Here is a 26,268-nt window from a genome sequence, read left to right as displayed (position 1 = left end):
TTTGACCTGCATCTTACTTATCTCTCACATCCCATCTCTTTCTCTAATTTGGCTACATCTTTGAATATTTACCGCCACTACCAGTCAAAACTAAAATGAGACAAAAGTCTTTCAGCACAGGAATTCTACTCTTAAGAATCAATGGCCTAGAAACAAAATTATCAACATGGAAGAGCATAACAGGAGTTGCCTATATATCCTCTTGGTCCTCCCACTCTCCTAGGCCCCAGAGTCAAGGGTCAAATCAATAAATAATTCCATGGCAGCCAGCAACCCTAACAACAAGCCTACCCTGATATGGGATTGGTGAAGGGCAGGAGTTCATCCCCACAGCTACCAGCAGTGTTAGCTACTGTGGCTTGCAGTTTCTAGGAGATTTAGGAATAGCTCTGGAGAAAGAAGGGAAATAGCACCTTAAGGGCAGCCAGATGCTCAATGTGAAGGCTAGGTATTCTCGCCTCTATAAAGGATGACTCTGAAGGACCACCCCAGATCCAGAGCACCTGGTGGGGTCGGCCAGGGCTGCTTCTGTTGCAACCACAGCTCAGTTCACCTTCTGCTCAAACCTGCTTCCCTTAAACAATTACAGATGTGGTTCCCAAAAGCGCCTTACAAAAAACTCCCTAGGTACAAATTCCTGCCTCAGAGTCTTTTCCCAGAAAACCCAAATTAATACTATGGTAATTGCTGACAGATCATATATTATGTGCCAAGAACTCCTTCAAGTGCTTTACGTCTCTAAACTTATTTAATCTTTACAAAATCCCCAGGTAATAGGAAACATTGTCTCTAAGACCACACAGCTGCCGAGTGATAGAGCCACAATTTAAAACCAGGATCCTTAGTCCATTTTCTTAACCCTAAAGCCTCCCTAGTAAGATTAAGTATATTGTTTAGTATTGTGTTTAAAAATGAAAAAGATAAATAATAATAATACATAAAGATGTGTAGAGAGATATAGAAGAAAGACAGCTCGACATGTTTCAGGTAATAAAAAAGAAAAAGTCTATTTTGACCCAAGGAAAGTAGCCTGCATTGAGGTCAGAAAACAGGCAGAGTGAGGCCTTTGGAGATGAAGCTCATCTTAATTGTATAAAAGGCATGTTTTTGGATTGCAGCAGAAGTCCTCTAGCTCTTGACTCTGATGCATACCATGTTTGCCTACTCAAGGAATCCAAAAATGTTTTATGTGCCAAGTTACAGAGGCAATTCTGACAAGAAATGGTTACCCATGTCTTATCAAATGAGATTGGGCTATAATGGCTCAGTGTATCCAGCCAGTTGTCTGGTTTCAGGGTGATGGTTTATTTCCTGGATGACTGCCTAACTAAACATCATTGGGACCTCCCCATGGGAACACACATTTCTTCAAACGTCCTAAATTTTGAATGGTCATTCCATTTTGTGATACTAGCTAGCTATTAATCTCAATGATCTTGAAATCCCTTTCCTCTTCACTGACCCCTACCAAATGTTAACTAATCCTGGAGTGTGTCATTCTAACTCCTAAATTGGACCTCTTTAGTCATGCACGTCTAACATCGTTCAAGGCCTCCAATGATCCCGTATCTGACAGCTGTTTCTATATGTGATGTCAGACCTCTATATCTGATAGCTCTCTCAGGACTTCTGTGCCCCTCAGTTCTTTCACTCTGCTAGGCCCCAGGGTCAAGGGTCAAACCAATAGATGATTCCATGGCAGTTGGCAGTCCTGACAGCAGGCTGACCCTGATAGATACAGAAGTGGTAAAGGGTAGGAGTTATCTATCTTCTCTGTTTTATAGGCTGCTTCAGATTCTGCTGCCACCAATGCCTCAGCAACCACTGAAAGTTCAGATATCGCCCTTCGTATAACTAACCAAATCAAGGAAAAGACCTACAAAATACTGGTGGCAGTTCCAGCTAGAAATTTTCACTCACAATGGTGCAAGTTTCACATAGAAGTATCCAGGGTATGAACACACTTTTCTCCTCCTGGGCCATAGTCTTATTGGTGATGGGAATCGCCATAGATGAATGGGTTGAATTGATTCCAGAAGACGAAAGAGCCAAGATGAACCACAGTCCATGGATGAGGTGCTGCAATGCTCTTTGGCCAGAAGGTCAGAACTGTACTCTAGAAATAGATGGGTAGAAAGGAAGGGTGCCCTTAACTTTCCTTAACTTGCATTAATCTTACCAGTGTACCCATTATTTTCTGGTGCAGCTTCTCAAGTTGCAGTGTTCCCCCTTCCATAGTCAATGTAGTCAAGGCAGACTCCAAAATCTCACCATTTAGGAATTCTGGAGAAAAGTTTGTATGCTCACAGCCTTAACAGCTGGACATTTGAGAAGTCTCAGCAGTAGCAGTAGGGTGATCAGCACAACTTGACATGTGGGTAAGAAAGAAAGGTAACTGGCATTAAATAGTCTGTATTGCCAGTAGAAGATGATGACAGGGTGAACTGGGGCATTTAACAAGAAATGAGTTCGAAGAAAATAATAGAAGAGAAAGACGCATACAGAGACAACAAAATAGAGAACAACTGTTTCTGGTTGTCTTTCTCATTCAGCTTAAGAGGAATGCCTCTTTGTTCTTTTGCAATTTCTTTCTTATTATTTAATCAAATCTTTCACCCTATTCCAATTTTAACCTAGAGATTTCTGGACCCCAGGTGGAAATGCCTATAAGAAATATATGTCCTCTCAAAACAGCTTCTGCTTTCCAATAGATGACCTAAAAGTGGTCAGGATTATGATGATGTCGAGCCTTGGCCTTTCCTGCCTCCTTAACTTGATCCTGGGTATGAAACTCACCTATCTGATTCCTCAAAACAAATATATACACCTCTTCACTACCATCCTCAGTTTCTTATCAGGTAACTTCCTGGCTCCCATAACACAGGTTTTAAGTGTACTTTGATGGGTGGGTTCCGGCTGCAGTCCCTGAAAACCATATATATAGAGATACATCTCTATATATATGCAGCTTCTGAATTAAATATACCACAAAAGCAGGATCAAGATCAGTCTTTGGGCAAGGTGCAGTTAAACCGGGTGGAGGTTGGGAAGTCAAGTGTGTATTGAATGAAGACTTGCATCAAGGAGCCAAAGTTCCTCAAAGGGACTTTTTTTCCTTTTGTCTGGACATTAGGTATCCTTCTCCTCTGGGCACTCACATTATATCACAACAAGCTGAAGCAAGGTCAATCTGTGCACTTCTCTAGTTACAATATCAACTGGATCATGTACACTGCCTACTTAAACATTTTCTTCCTTTTTGTCTGTGGTGAGTGCCTCCAGGGCCCTTGAAGGGTGTTAAGAACCAATCTATGCCAGAGGGAAGGGTAAAAGGCTGGGAGAGGGGAATATAGCTGGGAGTGCCAAACCTTGCATTTTAAAAGACTGCAGTTCACCTGGATTCATTCTCTGAGGACAGTTCCTCCAAGGAGAATGGGAGGTCAGGCCTATGTACGACGTCTGCTGTGCCTGGCCTCAGAGCCTCGTCTCCACCTTTTCTTTTGCCTTTCATACTCTTCCCACTTTAGTGCAGAGATAACCATCAAAGTCATGACCAAGCTGGGTGTCTGAGAGAATGCTCAGCCACTGTGGAGATGAACAGTCACCCTGGGAGTACACTGCAGCGTCAAGGCAGTTTGAGGGCAAGGAGAAATAATATCTGATGCTAGATGGCCGTCTACCAAAACTGAAATCTCTCCTTTCCTAAGAAGTCTTTAAAATTTCATTTGTAATTGCACTTCCTACCCCAAAAAGGAGCATGTTCTCTTTCAAAAAGAATCCCCAATTTTTTTAAGCTGAGCAGCATTTAAGCTATTGTGCATACACTTCCAGTTTCTTCCACTAAAGCATTCACCTCCCAGATGGCTTTGGGTAGTTAAAAGGGATCCACTGGGCTTTGGGTCAGGGTCTTTAGCTAAATTGGAGGGAATTGTTCCTGTGACTCTTTGTTGTCCCTTCATCCCTCTCCCTGGAATCTCTTTTCCCTAGGAATCTTCTCTCTACTAGAGTACCAGTTGTCTACCGGTCGCTGTACCTGCCTGAACATCCATAAATCTGACAAAGAATGTAAGAAATCTGAGAATTGTATCAAAGGTATTTCATTACCGGAACACACTGCAATGCCTCATAGCATTGTCCGTGCACACACTGTGAATTCAAAGGAAGGAACTCTAAACAAACAAACACGTCGCGTAACCTGGGCTCTGTGATTTGGCCATCTATTTCTTGCAGTATATGCTCATCTTTACGGAAAAAACTTTGTGGGTGTGTGCTATATCTCCAACCATGTTGTCTCTATTTGACTTCTCGGTCGGGGTTTGTAAAAAGATCTGGAAGACGGCTTTTTAAATAAATCCTGGCCTGCTAAATGAATAGTTTCTTCTGCAACATTTGTTGTTAATATAATAAATATTATCATATAAATAATACTTGCTGTATTGTCTATACATCACAAAGATTTATAACGATATATAATAGTTTTTATTGTATCGTGAAATATTTCAAAGATACATAAAAAATATAAAACAATTATCAAATATCTGTACACATCACTCAACTTTATAAAATTTTAACATTATTTCTTTGAGAAGTTTTTCAATTAAATTTATAGATATAACTGATGTTCCTCTAAAAACTTCTCTAATTTCATTTCCCTCCCTTGTTTCCTATCATAAAATGCAGATGCATTGCTGATGATTTTACATTCATGTTGGCATTTTTACTACAAATGTATGCATCTATAAAAATTATATAGACCAGCTTTTCAAATGTTTGAAAGTTAGTAAATATTATATTGTAGATATCATGTTATATTTATTTTAATGAATTGCTGAAATAAATCTTCTAATTATTTTAGAATTCCTGAGTCTATCTATATAAGTAAAACTTGGTTCCTTCATATCTTTTTGTAGTTCGTATTTTGTGGTGCTAAGTAATTACATTCCATTGTAAGAATGTACCACAGTTTATCTATTTCACCTACTGAAGGACATCTTGGTTGTTTCCAAGTTTGGGCAGTTATGAATAAAGCTGTTATAAACACCTATGTGCGGGTTTTCAGGTAGACATAAGCTTTCACCTTTTTTGGGTAAGCACCAAGGAACATTATTGCGGGTTATATGAGAAGAACGTGTTTAATTTTGTAAGAAACATTCAAACTGTCTTCCAAGGTGGCTGTACCATTTTGCATTCTACCAGCAATACATGAGAGTTCCTGCCGCACCACATTCTTGCCAGCATTTGATATTGTCAGCATTTTGAATTTTAACCATTTTAATAGGTGTGAATGTGTCTCATTGTTTTAATTGCAATTCTCCAGTGATATATAATGTGAAAAGCATCTTTTTGTACGGTTACTTGGTATTTAGGAGGTATCTGTTCCATTCTTTTGCCTGTTTGTAATCAGCTTTTTTCATTTTTTTGTTGAGACTTTAAATGTTATTTGTATATTTTGGATGACTGTCCTTTATCAGATATGTCTTGCAAATATTTTCTCCCAGGCTGTGGTTTGTATTTTCATTCTTGACAATGTCTTTTGTAGCATACTGGTTTTTAATTTTAATGAAGTCCAGTTTATTAATTCTTACTGTGCCTTCAGTGTTCTATCAAAAAAGTCATCATCATACCCAAATTCATCTAGATTTTCTCCTGTCTTATATTCTAGTCTTATCTAGTTCCAGGATTCATTTTGATTTAGTTTTTTAGAAAGGTATAAGGTCTGTATTCGTATTTCTTTGTTTGCATGTTGATGTCCAGTTGTTTTGGCACCATTTATTGAAAAGCCATCACTGGGTTTCCTTTGCTCCTGGGTCTATTTCTGGGCCCTCTGTTCTATTCCATTGATCTGTTTTTCCCACCAATACCACATTATCTTGATCCTACAACTTCATAGTAAGTCCTGAAGTCAGGTAATGTTAGTCCTCTAATGTTGTTCTTCTGAAATATTGTGTTGGCTATTCTAGGTCTTTTGAATCTCCCTATAATCTTGAGAACCCAGTTGTCAATGTCTACAAGAATGCGTTGAAACTGTAGATTAAGTTAGACAAAACTGGCATCTTGACAATATTGAGTCTTCTTATCCATGAAGATGTAATATATACACATTTACTGAGTTATTTAATTTTTTATCAGAGTTTTGTAGTTTTCCTCATGGATTTTATCATGGTGCAAAATTAACTTTTTTTGCCATTACTTTTAATGGCAAAAAAAAAAACAATTACTTTTGCACCAACATAATAGTTTGCTAGATTTCTATGTAAGTATTTTAATTTGGGGGATGCCAATGTAAATGGGATTGTGTTTTTCACATTTCAGATTCCACAAGTTCATTTCTGGCATATAAGAAAGTAATTGAATTTTGTATATTAACCTTGTATCCAGGAGTTTTTGTTTTTTTTTTTTCTATCTTTTAGGTTTTCTACACATACAATCCTCCCATCTGTGAACAAAGACAGTTTTATTTATTACTTCCCAATTCGGATACATTTTCTTTTCTTCTTGCACTGCTAGCACGTCTAGTGTGATGTTGAAAAGAAGTGATTAGAGGAAACATGTTTGCTTTGTTTCTGATCTTAGTGGGAAAGCTTCTAATTTCTCACCATTGAGTGTGATGTTTAAGTAGATTTTTTTCTAGATGTTCTTTATCAAATTGAGGTAAATTCCCTCCATTTCTTATTTTGAGAAAGTTTGTATTATAAATGGGTATTGGATTTTGTCAAACACTTTTTCTGTATCTATTGATATGATCGTGCGGTTTTCTTTGTTAGCCTGTTGATGTGATGGGTTACATTAGTTGATTTTCAATGCTGAAATATTTTGTTGAAGATTTTTGCATCTACCTTCATGAGAGATGTTCTATAGTTTATTTGCTTATAATGTCTTTGTCTGGTTTTGGGTAACATTACCCTTATAGAACGTTAAAAATTTCTTCTGCTTCTGTCTTCTGGAAAAGGTTATTGAAAATTGGTATAACTTCTTTCTTAAATGTTTGGTACATTTCAGAGGAGAACCTATCTGGGCCTTAAGCTTTCTATTTTGGAAGGTTATTAATCATATATTCCATTTCTTTAATAGATATCGGCCTATGAAGATTGTTTGTCTGTTCTTATGTGGGTTGTGGCACAATGTTTCTTTCAAAGAATTGGTTATCAAATTTGTGGGCATAGAGTTATTCACAGAATTATTGTATTATTATTTTACTCCACATGAGATCTGTTGTTATATGTCCTCTTTCATTTCTGATATTAGTAATTTGTGTCTTCTTTCTTTTTATCTTAATTAGCCTGGTTGGAAGTTTATTAATTTTACTAAAAATTTTGCAAAAACCAGTTTTTGGTTTTCTTTAATTTTCTCTATTGATTTCCTGTTTTCAACTTCATTGACTCTTCTAATTTTTTTCTTCTGATTATTTTGGATTTGATTTACTCCTCTTTTTCCAGTTTCCTAAAATGGAAGTTTAAATTACTGATTGTAAATATTTCTTCTTTTCAATTACAATTGACCCTTGAGCAACACAGGTTTGAACTGCATAGGTCTGCTTATACATAGATTTTTTTCAATAAATATGTGGCAAAATATTTCGGAGATCTGTGGCAATTTGAAAATTCTTACAGACATAGACTAGAAATATCAAAAAAAATGAAAACATTAGGTACGTCATGAATGCATAAAACATGTAGATACTACTCTGTTTTTTCATTTACTACCACATTATATACACAAATCTGTTATAATAAGGTAAAATTTATCAACACATGCACGCAAACACAGACAATCCATGGTAACATTTGCAGTTGAGAGAAATACAAAAAGAAAAGATGCCGTGTTAAATCAAAACTGCATAAAATGTGCTGTAGTACCTACTATACTATGTAATTATTTCATAGCCACCTCTGTTGCTATTGTGGTGAGCTCAAGTGTTGACCATCCACTGAAAATGTCATGACACTAATCAAATCTATGTGAGCAGTTTATCTTTCTGGCAAATTACATATCAGAGTAAAAAAGCAGTCTCTCATGATTCTTGCATATTTTCATGTTTAGTGCAATACAGTAAATCTTTAATAACACCATGGGACTCATATGAAACACCACTAGTGATGCTGGAAGTGCTCTCAAGAAGCAAAGTCATGAAGGTAAAAGAAAAAGTTGAATTGCTTGATATGTATCATAGACTGAGGTTTGCAACTGCAGCTGATCATTGTTTCAAGACAAGTGAATTAAGTGTAAGGATCACAGTATAAAATGAAGAAGAAATCTGTGAAGCTGTCACTGAAGTTATGCCAGCAGATGAAAAAAAAAAAAGACTTGTACTTTTTGCTAAATACCTTTTAATATCATATTGAAAATGTAGCTTTTGGCCAGGTACAGTGGTTTACACCTGTAATCCCAGTACTTTGGAAGGCTGAGGTAGGCAGATCGCCTGAGGTCAGGAGTTCAAGACCAGCCTAGTCTACATGGGGAACCTTGTCTCTACTGAAAATGCAAAAATTATCCAGGTGGGGTGGCGGGTGCTTGTAATCCCAGCTACTCAGGAGGCTGAGACAAGAGAATCGCTTGAACCCGGGAGGCAGAGGTTGCAGTGAGCCAAGATTGCAGCACTGCACTCCAGCCTGGGCAACAAGAGTGAAACTCTGAAGAAAGAAGCAAAGAAAGCAAGGAAAGGAAGGAAGGAAGGAAGGAAGGAAGGAAGGAAGGAAGGAAGGCAGGCAGGCAGGCAAGAGAAAGAAAGACAGAAGGGAGAGATGGAAGGGAAGGGAGAAAGAAAGAAAAAGAGAAAGAAAGGAAAGAAAGAAAGAGAAAGAAAGAAGAAAGAAAGAAAAAGAAAGAAAGAAAGGAGGCAGAGGTTGCGGTGAGCCGAGATCGTGCCATTGCACCCCAGCCTGGGTAACAAGAGCGAAACTCCATCAAAAAAAAAAAAAAAAAAAAAAAATTGAAGCAAATAGTGAAAGGATTGGTACCATGCAAGAAACATTTTTACAAAAATGAGCAAGTATGAAATGCATTTCCACAAAGTTACATTGTGCCTGCCTCCCCTTCCACCACCTCCACCTCTTCTGTCTCAACACCCCTGAGATAGTAAGATCAACCCCTCCTTTTCCTCTTCCTCCTCAGCCTACTCAACATGAAGACTATTGCTGATGAAGACCTTTATAATGATCCACTTCCACTTAATGAATAGTAGCTATATGTTCTCTTCTTTAAAATTTTAATATTTTATCTTCTCTAGCTTATTTTACTGATATAATACATATGACATACAAAACGTGTTAATTGACAATGTTATTAATAAGGCTTTTGGTCAAGAGCAAGCTATAGTAGTTACATTCTGGAGGAATCAAAAGTTATATGTGGATTTTCTATTGCATAGGCGTCAGTCCTAAACCCACATTGTTCAAAAGTTAACTGAATTAAGGGCTATAAATTTCCTGCTACGTACTATCATTGCATCTCACAAATTTTAATTTGTATTTTTCTTTTTATTTCAAAGTATATTTCAGTTTCTCTTGAGGGTTTTTTTTTTCTTTCACCCATGTGTTTTATTTAAAAATGTGTTGTTAAATATTCTGGGATATTTTCAGCTATCTTTCTGTTATCAATTTCTAGTGAATCTACTACATTCTAACAGCATACATGATATGACTTCTAATGTTTTGAATTTGTTAGAATGTGTTTTGCAGCTTTGAATATGGTCTATCTTGGTAGACATTCCACATGAGCCCCAGAAGAATGTGTATTTTGTTGTTCTTAAAAGAAGTAGTCTATAGATTTTGATTATATCCAGTTGATTGATGCTACTGAGTTCACCTATGCCCTTATTGATTTTCCACCTGCTAAATCTGTTCATTTCTGGTAGAAATGTCTCTATTTCTCCTTGCAATTCTCTCCATTTTTGCCTCATGTATTTTGACATTCTATTGTTAGATGCATATACATAAAGGATTGTTACGTATTCTTGGAGAATTGAGCCCTTTATCATTACGTGATGCCTCACCTTATTCCTAATAGCTTCCATTGCTCTGAAGTCTGCAGTTTGAAATTAATATAGTTACCCTAGCTCTCTTTTGATTCATATTAGCATGGTATATCTCTCTCCATCTGTTTATTTTTAATCTAAATGTGTCTTTTTATTAAAAATTGGCTTCTGGTAGGTAACATATATTTGGGACTTATTTTCTTCCCTCAATCTGAAAATCTCTTTTGTTTTATTTAGATTTCTAATTTTAAAGTGATTATTGATACAGATGGGTTATTATCCACCATTTTTGTTGCAGTTTTATATTCTTTGCCATCATTCTTTTCTCCTATTTTTGTCTTTCACTCTTTCTGCCTTTTGTGATTTTAATTGAACATTTTAAATTATTTCATTTTCTCTCCTTTCTTCGCATACTAATTATACTTTTTTTAAAACTATTTTTTAGACATTGCCCTGGAGTTTGCAATATTCTTTACAACTAATCCAAGTTTATTTTCAAATAATACTATACCACTTCACAGATAGTGCAAGTACCTTATAATAACAAAATACTGCTAAATCTTCCATCCCATCCTTATATCATGGCTGTCATTCACTTCACTTATACATAAGCTACAATCACCAAATATGTGTTGCTTTTATTACTTTGAATAAACTGTGAACTGTTCGATCAATTAAGAAAATAAAAGTTTTTATGTTTATTTGTACTCATTTCTTTTCTAATTCTCTTTCTTCATATATATAAATTTGACTTTCTGACTATATCCTATTTCTTCTCTCTGAAAAGTTATTTTAATATTCCTTTCAAGGTATGTCTACTGGTAACAAATTACCTGGATTTTTATTTATCTAAGAAAGTCTTTATTTTTCCTTCACTTCTGAATGATAATTCCACAAGACACAAAATTCTATGTTAGTTTTTTTCTCAATATTTTAAATATTTTACTACACTATCTTGTCTACATGCTTCCTGAGAAAGTCAGATATAATTCTTATTTTGCTCCTTTATAAGTAAGGTGGGTGGTTTTCCATCTCTGACTTCTTTCAAAATTTTTTTTAATTTTGATTTCTTATAGCATGAATATATGCCTAGACTTAGTGGAATTTAATATTTTTATTTTTTGCATTTATCCTGCTTAGTGTTCTTGGAGTTTTTGAGATCTGTGCTTTGGAGTCTGACATTAATTTAGGAGAAATGGTCAATATGTACTGCTTCAAATATTCTTCTCTTTCTCTTTCTTCACCTCTGATATTCCCAATACACATATGTTATGTCTTTTGTAGTTGTCCCACGGGTCTTGGATATTCTGTTCTGGTTTTTTTTTTTCCTCTTGCTTTTTGGTTTTTCAAGTTTCAATTGACATATATAGTGCAGAGATTCTTTCCTCAGCTGTATCTAATCTATTAATGAGCCCACTAAAAGCATCTTTTACTTACAGTGTTGTTAATCTCTTGCATTTATTTTTTATTCTTTGTCAGAATTTTCATTTCTGCTCTTGCACTACCCATCTTTTTTTTATGTTGTCTACTTTCTCCATTGGTTGTTTTACATTTCTGGTCTAATAATTTCAACATTCCTGACATATCTGAACCTGAACCTGGTTCTGATGCCTGCTTTTTCACTTCAAACTGTGTTTTTGCCTTATGGTATGCCTTGTAGTGTTTTGTTGAAAGCTGGATATGATGAAGTTTGTAAAAGGAACTCTAATAAATAGGCCTTTGGCAATGGGATAGTAAGGTGTTGGGATAGGGAAAGCATTCTAGATGTCTATAATTGGTCTCAGTCTTTTAGTTAGCCTGTGCCCCTGAGCTGTAAACTTCACAAGTGCTGTTCTGTTTTTCCTTCCTCACCTGAAGTGGAACAGAATACTTAAATAAATAGAACCTCCCACTACAAACACAGACTAGAGTTAGCTATTTTTTTTTCCCTTGTGCTGGCTAGGCTCTAATAAAACCTTAATAATTTATCTATGGGGCCAACATTGCTAAGAATGCTCTGACGTATTTCAAAAATGGTAACATTATCCCTTCCTCTGCTGGAAGGAAAAAGAGATTTATCCTATCTCACTTTCACTGAGAACCCTGGTAGAGTTTCTAAAGGTAAAACTCACAAAAGTATGGGTAATCCCCAATGACTGGGTCCCCCTGAAGTTTTTAAATTTCAGTTTTGTTCACACCACGCTGCTGGTAATTCATCAGTCACAATTTAGGTTTTCCTACCCTGGCATTAGTTCCTGTGAAGGTTTCTGCTCGTGGGTGTCTGCTCTGGCAAGCAGTAGTTCTCAGTATCCACCTGTCTGCCTCTCCAAATTTTGGGGCAATGATTTTCCTTGTGACCTCATTTTACTAATGGATCCAACAAAGGTCACTGATCTTCCAGTTTGTCCAGCTTCATATTTACACTTAGGATAGGGTGAGGACTTCCAAGCCTCTTATGTGCTAGACCAGAAATTGGAAGTCAATAATTAACTTTTTTTTTTTTTTTTTTTGAGATGGAGTCTCGCTCTATTGCCCAGGCTGTAGTACAGTGGGGCAATCTCGGCTCATTGCAACCTCCACCTTCCAGGTTCAAGCGATTCTCCCACCTTAGTCTCCCACGTAGCTGGGACTACAGGTACACACCACCATGCCCAGCTACTTTTTGTATTTTTAGTAGAGACAGGGTTTCACCATATTGGCCAGGCTGGTCTTGAACTCCTGACCTTGTGATCCACCTTATGTTCCCTTTTAAATCCTAAAATAGGTCATTTCTGTATTTCTTTCTTTTTCAAAAATCAGTCTTGGTAAAGAATAAAGCCATTTTATTACTCATGTCAAAAAAATTTAATTTTGGTTTTTCAAAAATTCTATTCTAATTGTTATTTTTTCTAAGAGTTATGTGTTTTTCAGAAAAATGTTTAATTTCCAAACAGTTGGTAATTTTGTAGTTACTCTTTGCTATTTATTTTTAGCTTAATTTCGCTGTGGTCAACATAATTTCAATGCTTTTAAGTTTTTGAAATGTGTTTGAGATATACTTTATGATTCAGCACATGATTAGTTTTGGTACAAATTCCATATATATAATATATATTTTTTTAATTGTACTTTAGATTCTGGGGTACATGTGCAGATCATACAGAATTGTTGCATAGGTACATACATGGCAATGCGGTTTGCTGCCTCCATACCCCTGTCACCTATATCTGGCATTTCTCCCCATGTTATCCCTCCCCAACCTCCCTACACCCCACTATCCTCCCCTAGTCCTGCCCAACAGACCCCAGTTTGTGATGCTCCCCTCCCTGTGTCCACGTGTTCTCATTGTTCAACACCCGTCTATGAGTGAGAACATGTGGTGTTTGATTTTCTGTTCTTGTGTCAGTTTTCTGAGAATGATGGTTTCCAGATTCATCCATGTTCCTACAAAGGACACAAACTCATCATTTTTTATGGCTGCTTAGTATTCCATGGTGTATATGTGCCGCATTTTTTTTTTTTTTTTTTTTTTGTCCAGTCTATCATCTACGGGCATTTGGGTTAGTTCTAGGTCTTTTCTATTGTAAACAGTGCCACAATGAATTTAGGTGTGCATGTGTCTTTATAATAGAATGATTTAGAATCCTTTGGGTATATACCCAGTAATGGGATTGCTGGGTCAAATGGAATTTCTATTTCTAGATCCTTGAGGAATCACCTATCTTAAACTGTTCTAATTTCCTTTTTTTTTTTTTTTTCGCCCCTCCAGTGGAAAGGGCCATGAGAAACCAGACAACAGTAACTGAATTCACCCAGTCTCCCTTCCTGCTGTCCAGGAGCTTCAGATTTTACTATGGGTCATTCTCTTGCTGGTTTATATGCTCACCGTAACAGGAAACCTTGTCATCATTTTCTTAATACGGATAGATAATTATCTCTAAACCCCAATATACTTCTTCCTTAGAAGAAAGCCATATTCTTCTCTGGGTGCATCACCCAAATCTATTTCTACTTCTTTCTGGGGACAATGTAGTGTATCCTCTTGGCAGTGACATCCCTCAACCACTGCATGGCAATCTGTGGCCCCTGTGCTGCACCATCATTGCAACTGGCAGGGCCTGCCTCCCGCTGGCTCTGGGATGCTGGGTGGGAACCTTCCTCACTGTGTTGTGCGTGACTATTGTGGTGTCCAGGTTACCAGACTGTACTGAAAAAATTCGTCCCTTCTTCTGTGGGTAAATTAGCCCCTTTACTGCAGGTGGCCTGTATTGATACTCGTTTCATTGAGAGGATAAGCTTCCTTTTATCTTCCCTCATGGTCCTGACCTCACTGGTGCTTAACACCACCTCCTACACCTACATCATTTCTCCCTCCCGTGCATCCCCTCAGCCCAAGGATGTCAGGAGACCTTTTCCACCTGTGCTTCACACATCACCATCATATTTATTGCCTACAGAAACTCCATCTCCATGTGTGGGAGGCCTAACCACAGCTATTAGCCAGATTTTGACAAAGTGACAGCTGTCCTCACTATAGTAGTGACTTCTTTTCTGAATCCCCACATTCATAGCTTGCAAATGTAAAGCTAAAGTATGGAGGGAGTCAATTTGCAGAATTGTGTCACCACATTCCAAAGGGACATGACACTAAGCAACTTCAGGACATCTAAGCTATGCTGCCTCTGTATGGCGCCTTGTCCCTGTGAACAGCGGCACAGAGGTGTGGCTGAGCCTTAGATTACGTAAGCAGGATGAATAAGCATCACACACCACTAACAGTGAAGTATTACAACCTTGATATGAAAGCCAGGGGAAAAAAAGTAAAGATTCTATGTCCCCATGGTCTTTGAAATATTTTTCACATAGTAATATAGAATGGCAGAAAAACTCCAGATCCTGAGTTATAAAAGCTAATGTCTAATATTTGTTTAGCCACTAAATGTCCATGGAGTTAGATTAGTTATATTACCTCACTAAGCTTTTGCTTGCTCATCGCTAAAATGATGGCAGGAATTTCTGCTGTTTATCTTACATGACACTTGTGCTCTTAAATGAGATCATTTATATAAAAGTAACAACATGTCATCACATAAAAGAGTGGGAAATATGGAGCTTTCACTAGCTTAAAATGTTTCCTTTTAAATAATCTTGACTATGCTAAGAGGCAAAATATTTAATTCTCCTAGCCAATATGGCAAAGAGACAAGTTTTAAAAACTGATTAGTGAGATGGTATCTCAGTGTGGTTTTGATTTGCATTTCTTGTGGAAGACAGTGTGGCAATTCCTCAAGGATCTAGAGATAGAAATACCATTTGACCCAGCAATCCCATTACTGGATATATACACAAAGGATTATAAATTGTTCTATTATAAAGACACATGCACACGTATGTTCATTGTGGCACTGGCACTATTTAGGATAGCAAAGACTCAGAACCAACCAAAATGCCCATCAATGATAGACTGGATAAAGAAAATGTGGCACATATATACCATGGAATACTATGCAGCCATAAAAAAGGATAAGTTCATGTCCTTTGCAGGGACATGGATGAAACTAGAAACCATCATTCTCAGCAAACTAACACAAGAACAGAAAACCAAACACTGCATGTTCTCACTCACAAGTGGGTGCTGAACAATGAGAAGTCATGCTCATGGATAGGAAGAGTCAATATTTTTAAAATGCCCATACTGCCCAAAGCAATTTACAGATTCAATGCTATTCCTATCAAACGATGAATGATATTCTTTACAGAATTTGAAAAAAACATTTTAAAATTCATATGGAACCAAAAAGAACACAAATAGCCAAGACAATCCTAAGCAAGAACAAATCTAGAGACATCACATTACCCAAGTTCAACTACACTACAAGGCTATGGTAATCAACACTACATGGTACAGGTTCAAAAACAGACACATAGACCAATGGAACAGACCCAGAAATGAGACCAAAAATACATACCAAAAACTGAAGTAGCTACATTGTCTAGGGTATATACCCTGGGGTTTGTAGTCCCGTGCCAAGAAAATTTAGGACAGAGGCACACACAAGGAGTTTAGGAGTGGAGGTTTAATAGATAGAAGAGAAGAGGAAGAGAAACTGCTTTCTCTATACAGAGAGGGGTCTCCAAGCAGAAAGTACCTGCTAGCAGTGAATGCACTGGATTTTATAGTCAGGTTTAAGGAGGTGGTGTCTGATTTATATAGGGCTCACAGATTGGTGTGATCAGATATAAGGTTTACACAGCATGTGGGGAAGGCTGGTCACCCACCCTACTCTTATCATGCAAATGACTTTCCAGTTGATCGGCACCATCTTGTCTGCTCCTTACTGTACACAGTTGGCAGCGAAGGGAAGACAGAGCTGCCATCTTGAACATGTCTAGTCCTTAGTTCCTAGCAGCATTCACACTTGCAAGCTCCCAGCTTGTTTGTCTATGTCTGCAGCTCGACCTTACAGGCAGCTCTTTGTTATACAATTATTTGGGACTGCTTCTCATTAAAAAAAAAAAAAAAAAAAAAAAAAAAGCCTTACCGCGGACTCCCATACCCTTACTATCTGCCTAAGTAATTTCTTCTTAATTCCTGTATCACAACCATCTGATCTTTGACAAACCTGACAAAAATAAGCAATGAGGAAATGACTCCCCATTCAATAAATGGTGCTAGGATAACTGGCTAGCCATATGCAGAAGATTGAAACTGAACCCATTCTTTATACCATATACAAAAATCAACTCTAGATGCATTAAAGACTTAAATGTAAAAACTAAAACTCTGAAAACCCCAGAAGAAAACCTAGAAAATATCATTCTGCATATAGGACCAGACAAAGATTTCATGATGGAGACATCAATAGCAATTGTAACATAAACAAAAATTCACAAATGGGACCTAATTAAAATCAAGGGCTTCAGCCACTGTGGAAAGCAGTTTGACAATTTCTCAAAGAACTTAAAATAGAAATACCATGTAGATGACGGGGGATGGATGCACAAACCACCATGGCATGTGTATACCTATGTAACAATCCTGCACAATCTGCACATGTACCCCTGAATTTAAAGTATAATTAAAAAAAATAGAAATACCATTTGACTCAGCAATCTCATTATTAGTTACATACCCAAAGGAGTGCAAATCATTCTTCCATAAAGACACATGAACTTATATGTTCCTTGTAGCACTATTCACAATAGCAAAGACATGGAATAAACCTAAATGCCCAGCAATAGTAGACTGGATATAGAAAATGTGGACATCATGAATTCTATGCAGCCATAACAAAGAACAAGATCATGTTTTTTGCAGCAACGTAGATGGAGTTGGGGCAATTATCCTCAGCAAACTAACACAGGGCTAGAAAACCAAATTTGCATGTTCTCACTTACAAGTGGGAGCTAAACACTAAGTACATATAGACACAAACAAGTGAACAACAGATTCTAGGGCCTACTTGAGGGTGAAAAGTGGGAGGAGGGAGGGGATGGAAAAACTACTCCCTATCTAGTACGATGCTTATTACCTGGGTGATGAAATAATCTGTAAACTTAACCTCTGTGACATGCAATTTATCTATATAACAAACCTGCATATATACCCCTTAACCTAAAATGAAAGTTTAAAAAAAAAAAGAATCTAAACTATATCACACCCCAGGTAATTTTAAGAATTGTATTGTTTTGCTGGGCTCTATACTTAACCAGGTTAATCAGGCACTCCCTAGTCATATGATTAACTAGCATTTGAAATTCAATCTTATCTTGATCTTCAGATTGAGATATCAACATTATATCATTAATATAATGAAATAGCAATGCTTTTCAGTTGAATCACATCTAAGAAACTTTTCTGAGAACAAAAGTAAAAGCCACATATTGGGAGAAAACATTTGCAAAACATGAGTCCGATAAATAACTTATAACTGAAATATATTTTAAAATTTTACAGCTCACTAAGAAGACAAACAACTTGATATATTTTTTAAAGTTGATCAAAATATCTGAACAGACACTTCAACAATTATTATATACAAACAGAAAAAAATTAATGAAAAGATCCACAACACCATTAATCATTAGAGAAATGCAAGCTAAAAATGAAATTAGCTGGGCTAAAATTAAAGAGATTAAAACACCAAGTGTTGGCAACAATGAGAAACTACAGAACTCTCATACATTGTTGATAGGCATAAAAAAGGTAGAATGATTTTGAAATATACTTTAACAATTTATTATAAAGCTAAACATACACTTACCACACAACATAGTAATTCCACTCTTAAGAATGTATGCAAGACAAAAACAAATATTCACACAAAAACAGAAACTGAAATGTTCATAGAAGCTATATTCACAATATAGTTTCTATATTATATATAGTTTCTATATTCTAAACTTTGAAACAACTCAAGTGCCTATTATCTGATGAATAAACAAACTGTGGTGTATCTATGCAATCTATGTAATTGATAATGGTCAAGAATACAAAGGCAGAAACTACTGATACCTGAATCATTTGGATTAATGTCAAACCATCAACTTCAGTGAAAGGAACAAGGCACAAAATACTATATAAGATTTCATTTATGTAAAATTTAAGAAAATTCAAAATTACAGTGATAGGAAACATGTCAGTGGTTTTCAGGAGCTGGGGTGGGGAAAGAAAAGCATTTGCCCCAAAAGGGCACAAGAAAACATTTTAAGGTAATGGAGATATTTTTAAAACATTGTCATGGTGATGACAGTGGCTACATGACTGTATACTTGTCAAAATTTAACAAAGTATACATTTTAAATTACTTATGTATAAAGAATACCTCAATAAATGGATTTTAAAATATGTACATAGATATAAATGTATGTAAATAATCTCACTTTGAAGAGCAGCTGAAAGCCTATTTTAAGATATCGTGAACATTTCAGATTTTTTTTTTAAGTTTTCCAAGTTTCTATTTCCCTGAGGCTTTAAAGCAGTTCTCTAAGTTTTTCCTGAAAACACCCAAGGGAGTTTTCCAGGAAACTTTAACTGTTTAACTATGATTAGTTACCTCGATTCTAACATTCTTCGATTACAGTAATAATAAACTTTTTTATGCAGCAATCCCAAGAGACATTCTAATCCAGATCACTAAAGGTAAACAAAAAAATCATTAAAGATCACAATTATAATCACTTTAATACAGGGAAGGTCATATTATTTTCTGGGGAGAGCAAATAAGGTAGATGTATCTAAAATAAAGTCACAATATGCCTGATGAATAAACGGGAATACCTAAACAAAATGCTGAAGATTAAAGAGATTACTTTACTGAATACAAATATAATATTTTCTAACAAGAATGTTAAACTAAAATGAGATGATTTAAGAATAGTGAGTTTAATGTCACTGGACAACAACTTGTTGAAGATATTGTAGAACTTTTTAGGACAGTTGGCTCATATGCCCTTTAAGTTTTCTTCTAACCTGACATTCTATGGGTTTGAAAAATTTCAGTTTTCTAGATGGATCCACTGAAGAAATAGAAACTGACTGAATAGACAGGATATCACATTCCTACCACTGGGAAAAAATATCTGAGAGTTGAGAAGCTTTCATTTTACCAGTGACCTAAAATAGAAGTCAAGGACCTATGCTTAAGTCAGTTGTGTCTAATGTCTTGATTCATTACCAAACCTAAATCTTTTTGGCAAAAATGTAGTCCTTGAAAGTCAGAGGAATAGTCCAAGTTTGAGATATACTCGATATGTAGGATAAAATGATTAAATAGTGATATAACACTTGGAGTTAGTATAAATCAAGACTTAGACTTCCTCAATGGGACTAAGAAAAAGAACTGGGAAAAGTAATTAGAGGTTGGGAAAAGATAGTTTCTCAATCAAGGGAAGAAGGATGGAGTATTCAAGCCAAAAGTGAATAACCACTCGGTATGGTTCTGCAAAGGGGATTAAGTGTGGTATAGGGAAGAGTCTCAGCTAATACACAGGTAGGTTTATAGAGAATTCAAAATTGGAGCAGTGAAAGCATTTATAGAATAATGAATGGTATGGAGTAGGAAAACAAACTTGAGTTCAAGTTTCTTAACATATATGAATGAAGAAATTACCAGTTGTTTTAAAAGCTGTGTAACGTAAGTATACTTTGTCATGTAATTATCTGTATTTATATGTTAAACAGTCTGAGTGTCACTTAAACTTGTTTATGGGTGATTTTACAAATTAAAATGTAATTACCATTCTGTCAAATATTTTATGAGGGAGGATGTCAAATGTTATATCTTTATCATAAGTATGTAAATATTTTAATATACTTCAGTAACAAACTTTTTTACATTTTACTGATAGTAAAGAATTTGAGTTATCTCTAAGCCTCCACCTGCATCACATCTTATTTCATTTCTGTTCACCCTTTCCCATCCTATTTTCTTAACAAACATTTAGTGAGCACCTACTAGATATAAATCACTGTGGTAGGCACTGTCTTAGGACCTTGAATCTGGCATTCCTATTGTCACCATTTTAGAGATGAGGAAGATAAACCTCAGGAGGCGTAAGAGTCCTATTAAAAGATTATAAAGCTACAGGTGACTGAACAAAACATATATAGCACATCATTGATTCTAAAACCTTCTATACGTTTTCCTATTATGCCACATTTTCCTGACTAATTCTTAAATCTTTACATGTGCAATTTTATGCAATTTTCTAAGGATGCACAGAAATGTTAATGAGGGAAAAAATGCCCCCAAAAATAAAAGCCTAAATTGTTGTACATGGGTCGTTACAGTGCAGAGAGCCTAGAGCCTTCCTTCCTAGATATGATGAGGTCCTGAGTGCCCTGAGATAACCTTAAAAAGGCCAGGTTCCTTTTAGAGGTTAAGAGACTCCACAAAGGAGAGCGATGCTACATCTTCAGTTCTTCTCACAGACCTGTATTTGACCCAAAGCACAAGAAAATAGAAAGCTCGAAATATAATTTTTTCCCCTCAGTAATACATTTTTATGACAATCATGGCAAATAGCAACTCTGTTTGTTTTCAACAACTGCAGGTTTTGATTGTTTAAAAATGGTATAATGCTTTTGAAAAGCCTGAGTTGTTCAGTTTTTAAAATACCAGAGGGGAATCAAGCTCTTAATCAGGGTCCTAAAAGACTACCTAGCAAGAAAAACAAAATGTAAGACATTAAGGATGTTGTAAAGGAATTAACTAGACAAATGAAAGGAACAATGGGATGATAGGCAGCTGCTGTATGAAAATCTTCATTATTCTGCCTTAAGATATCTGTCAATCTTCAGTGTTATCAGTGATGAAGGGAGGAAGGGGGAAATGCAGGGGAATTCTAAAGTGTTTCTCCTTGTCTACAAAGTGTGCTTTCTTCTATTTTTGTATTATACCTCAATAACATTATTCCTTGTCTAACCAGATATAGTTATGCACTTTGCGCAGTAGTTAATAGTATGGAAGCTTATTTTCTGGGCAAAAGAGCTGTAGAGAGAGGAGGGAACACTAGAATATTTACGATAAAAGGAGTTTCTAGTGCTACCAAGTGCCTATTTCAATAGACACTACTCTTTGGATTCTTTAATAACTTAAAATATAATTAAACAGCCCATGCCACCTTGTAACAATTTGAGGAATTCCCAGAAGTGGAGTAATGCACCTCACTGTTGTAAACTTCTCCTTTTACATACGCTTTTCCCTTTTTGTTTCCCACCTCTAAACTATGAAAGATCTTGATTAGGCATCGTGGTGTTTGCGTTCCTTCCCAAGCCCAGCATTAATATTGCAGGAATCAGTTTTCCAAAACTACTCAGATCCTGATAACTAGACAAAGAAAAACACACCAACAAAGTATAGGTTATGATAAAAGTCTGTATCGATATATAAAAATACAGGCTACAGAGCTTACCATTGCTTGCCCTTGGGGCAGCTGCAACTCCATACTTAAGGGAGAAGCTTCCCCAATTCTGACTTATTTATTTAGTAAATCAGTGAGTACCTTCTGTGCTCAAAGAATGAGGTATTAAATAGATATGGTGCCTGATCTCATGAAAAACAAATAAATATTTAGACTGGGAAGGAATATGGAGAAGACCAATACTCATGGAGTTAGAAACTGGGATCAAGGATGTTAAAGAAGTAAAAAGAGCTCTGCTACTTAGTTATTCCATTCCACTCACATTTGAAAAATACCATGCAGCCATAAAAAAGGATGAGTTCATGTTATTTGTAGGGACATGGATGAATCTGGAAACCATCATTCTCAGCAAACTGACACAAGAACAGAAAACCAAATACCGCATGTTCTCGCTCATAGGTGGGTGTTGAACAAAGTGAACACATGGGCACAGGGAGAGAAGCATCACACTCTGGGCTCTCTTGCGGGGGCTAAGGGAGGGACATCGAGGGGTGGGGAGGTTGGGGAGGGATAACTTGGGGAGAAATGCCAGATATAGGTGACAGGGGGATGAAGGCAGCAAACCACCTTGCCATATATGTACCTATGCAACAATCCTGCATGATCTGCATATGTACCCCAGAACCTAAAGTACAATTAAAAAAAAAGAAAATTACTCTTAGATGGTCAAAAACCACTATGCATTTGTAAATTTTACTCACCAATGATCTAGAAATGTTTAAAAAATTGTAAGAAACCAGAATTTTCTTATATAGAACAGAGAAGATAAAGACAATTATTAAAATAATAATGATACCTTGATTCATGAGAAAAATGAGTAGTGAACAAAAATGAACTATAAGAACCAGAAAGAGTAACAGCCAAATTTGCAAATGGAAATATGTTTACGAAAAAAGTCTCAGCTCTGAGACTTACCACAGTCAAGATCACAGCATTTATTTTACTTATGTAATTTTCTGTCTCCCTTAACTATACTGTAAGCTTGATAGGGGAAATTTTTTGCTGTTAACACTTTTGCCTTGTTTTTGCTTTGTATTTTTTGTTCCTGTGGTATAACTCCAGAATCTAAAAATTTGCATGATGCACGACATATGCTAAAAAAAAAAAAAAAAAAAAAAAAAAAAAAAACTGTCAACTACAAGAATGAATAAATGGAAAGAAAAAACATAATAATAACTGCCAGCTTCTGGCAGTCACTTTTCACAAGTAGAAAGTCTGAGGAAATGATCTCCCTGAAAGAGGAGTTCTAGATGCACCACATTAAAAAATTTACCTAGTTTAGGGATATAAATTGGTTGTTTTAACTTGAAACTAGGACTAGCCACAAAATAATACACCAGAAGACAGTGCTTCAACTGAATTACACAGACTGAAATAGATCTTCAGTGAACTTGGGCAGTATTCAGAGATTAAGGATGAGTGTTTCACATACATCTTTCTGATAGCTCAAATACATGTTTTGGCATCTAGTTTTTTGCAGTATTGTACATAACCTACTCTTCAAATGACTGGGAAAAAATGTTGAGTATAAAAGACTTCTTTGGAAAAACCTGTAAGAATCAGTTGGAGAAAGCAAGCAGAAACGCTGATTACTTTTTTGGATGCTGCCATAAATGTAACATGGCAAAGAACAACAATACAACAAATTAATCATTGTCCCATAAGACTTTTTTCAAAATATTTAAAATAGGTTACACAAATAATGAATTATATATCACGGATGTACTTGTTCCATAACAGTGTAGACATCAAAACATTTATATTATATAAAGTAAAAACAAAGAAAAACTAAGTAGATTTAGGGAAAGACTGATTGATCAAATAACTTGTATCTAATTGTATATTACACTGATATTCAAAACATGGAAACAATAACAAAAGTGAGTAGAGGTAAATATAGATTCCCTTTAATTGGACTATCTTGGCCAGTTTTAACAGTTTCTGTTCATTGATTTAGAAGATGCCTTCAAAGTTGAAATAACTTTGAGAAAAGTAACTAATTTTTTTTTTTTTTTTTTTTTTTTTAGACAGAGTCTTGCTGTGTCACCAAGCTGGAGTGCAGTGGCGCAATCTCGGTTCACTGCAACCTCCGCCTCCTGGGCTCAAGTGATTCTTTTGCCTCAGCCTCCCATGTAGCTGGGATTACAGGCGCACACCACCACACCCAGCTAATTTTTGTATTTTTAGTAGAGACGGGGTTTCTCCATGTTGGTCAGGCTGGTCTCCAACTCCCAACCTCAGGTGATCCACTCGTATTGGCCTCCCAAAGTGCTGGGATTACAGGCATGAGCTACCGCGCCTGGCCTAACTCAAGTTTTATTAACCTTCTTTTTCTCAATTTTTCAAATAATTGACTAGATTCTCAGTTAAGTATCCCTCTTTTTTTAGCAACAATTTTCCTTGGTCAGGAAGAGCAAAAAAGAGAAAGGAAGGAGTATTGTGTGAAAGAAACTAAAATCTTAAAGACTGGAATTGTATGGACAATAAGGATAATTTCATTCAATCAAAACTTTTAAATAAGAGAATACTGAAGTTAGAAGTAGTAATGTCCTTTACCCGAGGGACCACATTTAATAAAGTCAAAGCAGACTGTGAACGAATCACTCTTGACTCCTCACACAAAGCTTTTTCTACTTCATTCTTATCACAGATATTGGGAGTTGAAAACTTCCTTAAGCTGACTTACATCTTTGTATTTTATCATTTTTTTTCACAGATGTGCTGCTCACTAAGCATTGCCTGCAATGGACATGCAAAATCAGACCACAGTGACTGAGTTTACCCTGATGGCCTTTCCTGTTCTTCAGAAGCTTCAAATTTCCCTTTTTGTGGTCCTCTTGTTTACTTACATGCTTACTCTAACAGGAAACATTGCCATCATCTCCCTAATATGGGCGGATCATCGTCTCCAAACCCCAATGTACTTCTTCCTCAGTAATTTGTCACTTTTGGACATTTTTTACACCACCTCAGTTACCCCAAAGCTATTAGCCTGTCTCCTGCAGGACAAGAAGACTATATCTTTTGCTGGCTGTATCACCCAAACTTATTTCTTTTTTTTCTTGGGGACAGTGGAGTTTATCCTCTTGGCAGTGATGTCCTTTGACCGCTACGTGGCCATCCGTGACCCCCTGCACTACACCACCATCATGAACAGCAGAGCCTGCCTCCTACTAGTTCTGGGCTGCTGGGTTGGAGCTTTCCTGTCTGTGTTGTCCCCAGCCATTGTGGTATCCAGATTGCCTTTTTGTTAAAAGAAAATTAATCACTTCTTCTGTGACATTGCCCCTCTGCTACACACGTCCTGTAGAGACACTCATTTCATCGAGATGATAAACTTCCTCTTATCTTCCCTCATCCTCCTTACCTCATTGGTGCTCACCACCATGTCCTACATCTCCATCATCTCTACCATCCTGCGTATCCCCTCAGCCCAAGGACGTCAGAAGGCCTTTTCCACCTGCACTTCCCACATCACCGTCGTTTCCATTGCCTATGGGAGCAACATCTTCATGTATGTGAGGCCCAGCCAGAGTCACTCATTGGATTTTGACAAGGTGACAGCTATCCTCACCACAATGGTGACCCCTCTTCTGAATCCTTTCATTTACAGTCTCAGAAATGAAAAGGTAAAGGAAGTCTTGAAAGAAGCAATCAGCAAAATGATGTCCTCATAGCACAGGAGAACTTAAAACTTTAAGTTTTTTTGCTCAGAATGGTTATTTTCAACTCTGGCTCAGTGCGGAGAAAGACAGGTTTAGACACCAGAAAATCAAAGGTATACAGGAAGGTATGAATAGGCTCAGTGCCGCATCAGAGGAAAAGCATTGTAGTCACAGTTTAGAAGAGACAATTCAACCATAGAGAAAATAACATTCCCTGAACTCCATTATTGAACGACTGCACAGTCATAATACCATGGATTAATGAAGAATACTAAACTAAAATCAAAAAAACCTAAATTTTAAGCTGGTTTTATCACTTTTTTTAATCAAGTGGCACAGCCTATCTATTTGTTTTTTCATCTGTAAAATGGGGACGTTGTGCTTTTTCTTTTTGTTGTTGTAGGCTTAGCAAGATAGTCTAAGAAATGGAGCCACATATAATTAAAAACAAACACTTCTGCTGGGTCTTTTCAGATGTTGCAAGGATTCAACCTTGACAGTTAAATATTATAATAACAATAACAAGGGAAAGGAATAACATAATATAGGGTTTGTACAGTGTACTTAAATATATATACATGTATTTCATCTATTCCTTCTAATAACCTTAGAAAGCTGATATCATTATGTCCATTTTACATATGAGAAAACTGAGGTTTACGAAGGTTAAGCATCTTTTTTTTTTTTTTTTTTGAGACAGAGTCTCACTCTGTCACCCAGGCTAGAGTGCAATGGCACTATCTCAGC

At 36.4% G+C, this 26,268-nt stretch overlaps 1 protein-coding gene and 1 pseudogene across 2 annotated transcripts; both read left to right on the top strand.

The window, feature by feature from the left end:
• The first annotated feature begins 1,677 nt into the window (after positions 1 to 1,677).
• TMEM225 (transmembrane protein 225) lies at positions 1,678 to 4,427 on the top strand. 2 transcript variants are annotated; one of them, XM_064375313.1, is made up of 4 exons: positions 1,678 to 1,952; positions 2,712 to 2,858; positions 3,134 to 3,268; positions 3,988 to 4,427. In XM_064375313.1, the coding sequence occupies exons 1-4, from the start codon at positions 1,922 to 1,924 to the stop codon at positions 4,206 to 4,208; spliced, it is 534 nt and encodes a 177-aa protein (XP_064231383.1). In that variant the 5' UTR covers positions 1,678 to 1,921; the 3' UTR covers positions 4,209 to 4,427. The 2 variants fall into 2 exon arrangements, with proteins under 2 accessions (XP_064231383.1, XP_012325655.1); XM_012470232.2 differs by having other exon boundaries at positions 1,678 to 2,102.
• Positions 4,428 to 24,606: 20,179 nt separating this feature from the next.
• LOC105729671 (olfactory receptor 6M1-like) lies at positions 24,607 to 25,533 on the top strand (annotated as a pseudogene).
• The last annotated feature ends 735 nt before the right edge of the window (positions 25,534 to 26,268 follow it).

Source organism: Aotus nancymaae, unplaced genomic scaffold, assembly GCF_030222135.1.
Source record: "Aotus nancymaae isolate 86718 unplaced genomic scaffold, 86718_ANA_hifiasm-v0.15.2.pri h1tg000012l, whole genome shotgun sequence".
Lineage (NCBI taxonomy): Eukaryota > Metazoa > Chordata > Mammalia > Primates > Aotidae > Aotus > Aotus nancymaae.
The sequence above is the reverse complement of the archived record's forward strand: the minus strand, read 5'-3'. Positions and strand labels throughout refer to the sequence as shown.

Excerpts from the sequence above, each read along its gene's own strand:
- TMEM225 (XM_012470232.2), top strand. The coding sequence starts at position 1,922 with ATGGTGCAAGTTTCACATAGAAGTATCCAGGGTATGAACACACTTTTC. Across the intron at positions 2,103-2,711 it reads CAATGCTCTTTGGCCAGAAG|ATGACCTAAAAGTGGTCAGG; the intron begins GTCAGAACTGTA and ends GCTTTCCAATAG. Across the intron at positions 2,859-3,133 it reads CATCCTCAGTTTCTTATCAG|GTATCCTTCTCCTCTGGGCA; the intron begins GTAACTTCCTGG and ends TCTGGACATTAG.